The sequence below is a fragment of the Nymphaea colorata genome, chromosome 7 (assembly GCF_008831285.2).
Source record: "Nymphaea colorata isolate Beijing-Zhang1983 chromosome 7, ASM883128v2, whole genome shotgun sequence".
Classification (NCBI taxonomy): Eukaryota; Viridiplantae; Streptophyta; class Magnoliopsida; order Nymphaeales; family Nymphaeaceae; genus Nymphaea; species Nymphaea colorata.
In genome coordinates, this window is record NC_045144.1 from 19,128,203 (window position 1) to 19,134,837 (window position 6,635).

Here is a 6,635-nt window from a genome sequence, read left to right on the forward strand (position 1 = left end):
ACCATTTGCTTGAACCATAAACCTTCTAACTTGTCTCTATGGTCTCGGTATATGTCGGTTTATTTGAGATTTGAAACGATGACTGGCCGCCTATAGTCTTCTGAATCGATCCAAGTGTAGTAAAACCCTCGGATCTAATGAAATACTATCAATGCCATGGTAAAACCGTACAATCCGAGGAGGGTACACTTGACTTTTAACTTGATTTAACAAAATTGAATGAAAACTGGAAATAAGAAAACTCCAGTAAAGAAAAAGTCTTTTTTTTTTTTGTGCATACTTTTTGTTTTTAGTTATAAAAAAATGGGGGTAATTTCCTTAATAAGAGCAACACTTCTCATAAAAACTCATACTGGTAAAATTCAATTTAGTGATAGAGAGCAATAATACAAGAGTAAAAATGAAGTTCATGAGAAAGCTTCAACAGCCGCGGTGAAAGAATATGATCCAGAAAAAAACACATAAATGGCATGCATTTTCTTTCTTCTCCCTTTTCAAAATTTGAAATTCATGTGATCCACAGTGAGATGACAAAGAAGTGGAGGGGCCTCATGTCCCCAAGGTGGGAAACAAATTTGACAAGCAATGCAAGCACCAACCACACACCTATCCACGCCTGTCATAATTATCAACACCCACAAGAAAAAAAAACACCCAGCCTTGCTGCCTTCTCCACACTAAAGCAGGCAGAGAAGAAAAGAGGGAACCCTGCTGCCCACACCTCCTCCTCTGTGGATTTCAAATTTCAAAATAAGAAACCAGACCTGCTCCCAACAATGGTGAAACTGAAAGCTTAAGAAAGATCCCTTCTTTTTCAGTACAGTCAATTCCTCAATTGGTGCTGTTCTTGACAAGCAGGGCAGGCATGGGACCTCCCCATGGGTTCCCTACACTAGAAAACAGAGAGGCCCAACCCACAAAAACCACAGTCTTATTCATCATTTTCATATGATACAGCCACTGTAAGGAAAAGTGAGAGGATGGTACTTGTTTGTCATTTATATGGAGGCAAACAGAGTCTGTTTTTGATGTTTGGTAGATCTTGATTATGTATGGGGATGTGGGGAGTCACTGTTCAGGGGGCTTAGAATAATCTAAAAAGTCATTTAGAAGAATAATCTAAAGTATCCGTGAGAAAGGGGGAAGAAACATGATCCTGTCCAGCGGCAAAACCACCATGAATGAATGATTCATTAGGGATTATGTGGGGAGATGGCCCCCAAGAAACATGATCATGTCCGACTCCTTCTCCTCCACAGGAATCATTTTTTAGGATTATCAGGTGAACATGCTAGCTAATACAATGCAGCTTTGGATCTGAAAAAGTGGGGGAAAGAGAGAGAACAAGGGCAAGCAGCAACTTTGTAAAGGATTCATTTTGTCAGAATCTACTCACTCCAAACAGTTGAAGCCATGAAAAAAGCAAACTTTGGTCCTTAAGAAAAAGAAGAGATAAAAAGAGAGATATGAACATAGAATAAAGGGAAAAGGGGAAAACCAGTATGAATGCAGAGACCTTCCCTTTCTTTCTTTTTCTTATAGAGAGATATAGAGAGGGGAAGAGGGAGAGGGAGAGGGAGAGGGAGGTGGTTCGTTCATTATTTCTGCACCTCTGCGACGTTCTGGAGTACAGCAGAAGCATAAAAGAAAAGAAACTAATAATAAAGGGGTAAAGGAGAAAGGAGGAGGGAGAAGGAGGTGGAAATGGGAGCAGTGGCAATCAAAGCTACCTGCTACCACTCTTTCACCAGCTGTACCATTGGCAGAGTGCCACGTGGGGATGTTGAGTTGCTTGTAAGAGATACATGGTGGCAATAATGGCAGCAGCAGCCATGGGAGGGAAGGAAATAATGAGGGAGAGAGAGAGAGAGAGAGAGAGAGAAGAGGGGAAGAAGGGGATCCATGGAATGTGGGAAAGGGCTCTTTAGGGAAGAGTATGGCAGTTAAAAGTTGATTTTTGCTGAACAGTCAAAACTCCCCTCTCCCCAAACGGTCAAAAAGGTTGTATCAGCAGAAGACAGTTAAAAATAAAAAGGCTCCGCCACACTTCTCTCTCCCTCTCTCTCTCCCCATCTTCTCTGTAATGACTCTGGGTAGATTCGGGTAGAAATCTACTGTCTTTTTCTCTACTTGTTATCCGGGTAAAGAAAGCCTTTTCTCTCACAAGAGTAGAATTTTTAAGGCTTACTTTCTCTTTAGTAACTCGGTGGCTCCTGTCTCTCTGACTTTGGATAGAATCTCTCTCTTTAGTAACTTGGTACAAAGCTCGGCTCTCTCTGTCTTCTCCTCTCTCTCTCTCTCTCTCTCTCGCATCTTGGTAAAACCATTGAAGTCTACCTTCTCTCTCGAGTGGCTTTTCGTACCTCCCTCCCTCTCTCTATCTAGAACCATAGATGTCTACCTTCTCTCTCTAATAGCTTTTGGTACCTCACTCTCTTCTTCCCTCTTGCTGTTTCCTTTCTTTTTCCTTCTGCTTGCTTTTCCTATTCTTTCTTTTGAAACCCCCGGAGTTCGTCCTGATCACAGACCCTTACTGGTATAAACAAACAGTGAAAACCCATGAAAATTTAATCTTTGGAGGTCCGTCTTTTACGCAGAAAAGGACTATCTTTTTTTTTTTTCCCGCTGAATGGATCCCAAGGGTTCTTCAAAGGGGCCATCTCAGGAGGTGCCCAAGTTCCATCAAGCGCTGGGCCTGCCGAGGGACAACAAGATGGAATCCAAGGATTTGCAGATAGTGGCGGCCGAGAAAGAAGAAGGAAAGAAGCAGCTCGCCCCCAAAAGAAGCTCCAACAAGGACAGGCACACAAAGGTGGATGGGAGAGGGAGGAGGATCAGGATGCCTGCTCTGTGTGCAGCCAGGATCTTTCAACTCACAAGAGAATTAGGCCACAAATCTGATGGAGAGACCATACAGTGGTTACTGCAGCAGGCGGAGCCATCCATTATAGCAGCCACTGGAACCGGCACCATCCCCGCCTCAGCCCTTGCAGCTGCCGGCGGCTCCATGTCTGCACAGGGGAGCTCTGTGTCTGCTGGCCTCCATCAGAAGATGGATGAGTTGGGCCATGGAGTTGGAGGTGGAAGGAGCAATTGGGCGATGACAGTGGGCAGATCTCATTCAGCTACTGGTAGTCTATGGCCTGGTGTCAGTGGTTTCACATCTGGATTTTTACACTCTTCTGCCCCTTCAACATCTAACTTGGGTTCTGAAAATATCAATTTCATACCAAGAATTGGTTTTTCTGGGTTTGAATTGCCAAGCACCCATCTTGGGCCTGTGAATCTGAGCTCAATCTTGGGTACCCACAACCAATCTCTTCCAGGATTGGAGCTTGGGCTTTCTCCTGATGGTCATATTGGGGTACTAACCTCCCAGGCATTGAATTACTACCATCAGATGGGGCAGAACAGAGGTGGTCAAATTCAGCAACAGCAACAGCAGCAGCAACAACAACAACAGCAGCAGCAGCAGCAGCAACAACAACAGCAGCAGCAGCAGCAGCAAACTAGTAAGGATGATTCGCAGGGATCACGACATTAGCGAGTGTGTAGATTGCTGGTTTGAGAAGACACAAGCTGCACATATCTTTCTAAAGCAGTGGAAAGAGACCTTGCTGATCCAGTCTTTGTTGGAATTGCCATCTATGCTGGAATCGGGCTTGTGCTTTGCTTTCTTTCCCTGCAAAGGTTTCATCAAGGTCTCAAAATACAGGTACTTGCTTTTGCTCATTCTCTTGCTGTTGCTTGAATTATAAATAACTGATACTGGTTTATAGAATTCTCTTCCTTGAGGCTTAAATAGTTACAAAATCCTTTTGCTTGTGTCATATTTGCAGGGGAACACTCGAAAGATGGATTGCTTCTTGAGATTGGATCTCTTTTCCCTTTTTGTCTTTGATCTTTTATGTCAAGGTGTGTTCATAAGAGCAAAAAACGGTAAAAAAAAAAAAACCATTGTTGGTTATTCGTTATCAAGTTTAGGTGGATTGGTGATTGGCTTGGTTTCAAAGAACTTAGGATTCAAGACTCAGAAGTATGCAAGTTATATAATTTTTAAGGTAGAGTTTGTAAAGTACAGAAATAATATATATTCTGTTTTGCATTTGATGTGAGTTGTACTACAAAGATCAATAAGCAGTAGTTACTTGTTTTGCCTATAAATTTGATCATCCTACCTGTGTAAACAGTTGAAGAAATCCACGATGATGGTGATCATAGAACCAAGCAGGATCTTATGCCCCAGTTACCTCTTAAAGTGCCCCTCTCTATGCTTTATGTGGAAATCTTTACCCTGATATTCTTTCCATGTCTGAGAACCATGCCAATTTGAGAGGGAACAAGGTATATCTCAATTTGCTCTCATTGCAATATCAAGTTCAGATGGAACGGTGGAAAGCAATATGAAACTTCACTGCAGAAAAGGTGAGTTTTTATTCTTCTTCAGGTGATCAAAACCAGGTACGGTAAAACACTGTTGGTCTTGCTGGTGATGCTGAATTTCAGCAAGAACGGATCTTGGGGCATTCGTTTCAATGGTTTTTAGTTTGAAGTCCGCATTGATTTTTCACAAGAACACTAAGCCTTGAAAATTTTTCACATTTGTTATCACACTAAATTATTGGATTTCACAACGTTGGTTCTTCTACACTGTTATCTGCATGTTCTGGTCATCAGTAGAGCTTCATTTGTAATTGTTGAACCTTCCAGTTCACTGAGGCGGATTTTCTACCCACATATATTTGCTTTACTAATTTCACTCTTGCTTTACTCTAAGTTTTCCTCTTTCATTTTTCTGTATCCACTCCATCATCCAAAGAACAAATTTAGTTTTGAAAACCAATCTCATCGATGCCACTTTCTTCTTAGTACCTGACCTTTTGCCTCAAGCTTCTCCTTCTCAAGGTCAAGTTGTTTCCATCCACAGGTAACTCTGCTTCTCTACTAGAATCAGGCAACAGTACTTTCCACAATCTTTGGTTTCTAGTGGAGAACTTGATGCAATTCACACTGAAACCAAGTTGCCAACTATCATTGAGCTGACGGGGAAAATAACTATTTTTCTTTTCTGTTGTGTCATAAATTCTTGCTATTTATGGGTCTGTTCTGTTGCACTGTCAGAGCAAATTGTTCAAAAAGGTTGCTTAAGAAATGCAGCATATAAAATTGAAACAGAACAGTTCGATTCCATTGGATTTCTTGGTCAAGTAAACTAGTTCCTAAGCTTGTTTTCTTTAGATTGTTAGGAGTAATCTTGTGCTATCTGTTTTTTCTTCCGAACAACATGATAAACACAGTCAAATCTGTCTATGGATTCAGCGGTTAGGTTTTTTCTCTTTTTTCAAGATTTGAGGCAAGACTGGCATTCTTTTATATCATTCCTAACTTCGAGATCATTAATATCTTTCACAGTCTATCTGTACACTGTTTGTGATAGTTTGTGCTATGCGAGCAAAGGACACTGAGCATCACCATCATGAATGAACCAGTTAAGCTTCTGGCGCTGAACCTACCTCAGTGAAAGTAAGTGAAAGGAGAAATGTAGACATATCATGAATCACTATTTGCACACATTAGTTTTTACCACGAAGCCAAACGAATAAGTTTTCCTCTGGTTTCTTTCTTTTGCCATTTAAACCATGCCCTTCACTATTCACATTGTTGGTTTCCTGGAATAACAGTTTTTTACACGAAGAAAAACTCCAAGCTCTCGTTAAGATACAAAGTGCTTATTTTGTAATGCGAAATGAAAATGTATTCCTCCGTTTTGTAAGTTTTGGCATGCAAAAACTTACAGTTGAATGGCATCTTTCCAAAAGAAAGACATTTTACGCGCATTCGTAAGTGTGTTCGAGTGCCCAAAACTACGATGAAAAAAATGAGAAAACGAACAGTCATTTTGGGTTTATAATTGAGTTTCGCTTTCAAAGAGATAATAATGCATCATTAATCACTAATAGATTATTAAAGGTCACTGATTTGTCAAGTACTGATAAATTACCCAGAACTGGTGTCGCAATCACTTGCTGGCCTCATCACCATTTCACAGTGGTGATGATTCATTCTGGCAAATGGAGCCCACAGAAATCTCATCTGTCCAAGGATTGCTCAAACTTAGAGATTAGTCCAGATTTCGCGCTTATCTAATGGAAAAGCAACACACATGAAAGAATGATTATGTCTCTGATCCTTGTGGATCTTGGGAATCTAAAGCTTTAGAAGTTTGCTGTCAAACTCACATGGAGTGCTTTATCTGTGAACCCACGTTTGAGTTTTTCCTGTCTGTTCTTTACTGTTCTCTTCCCTGAGGTCTTTACATTCTGCAAATTTTGTCTTCTCTCATGCAAAACATGGGGTCAGTTGCTAACCCCATGCTTGATCTTCTTTATTATGGCTTTCAGTTGCATTATCAGAATATGGGTCTAATTCTCAGCAGTTAGCTTCCTGACTTTGCCTGAGACTGATGCCTGTGCGGCTCGAATTACCGGCAGCAGATGCCGGAAATCATTCCGGCAGGACTAGAATCTCCGCCGACGCTGGAAACCTTCTTGAATTAACTATTGCCATTGAGTCAAGCAATGGCCATTAGAGCTTGTCATGACCTGCATTTTAATGGAACTCTGCAGGTTGTAACT

At 41.2% G+C, this 6,635-nt stretch overlaps 1 protein-coding gene across 1 annotated transcript; it reads left to right on the forward strand.

Moving 5' to 3' along the window:
- The first annotated feature begins 2,125 nt into the window (after nt 1-2,125).
- On the forward strand, nt 2,126-4,107 carry LOC116257725 (transcription factor TCP20-like). Its single transcript, XM_031634689.2, has 2 exons — nt 2,126-3,715; nt 3,840-4,107. The coding sequence occupies exon 1, from the start codon at nt 2,630-2,632 to the stop codon at nt 3,542-3,544; it is 915 nt and encodes a 304-aa protein (XP_031490549.1). The 5' UTR covers nt 2,126-2,629; the 3' UTR covers nt 3,545-3,715; nt 3,840-4,107.
- The last annotated feature ends 2,528 nt before the right edge of the window (nt 4,108-6,635 follow it).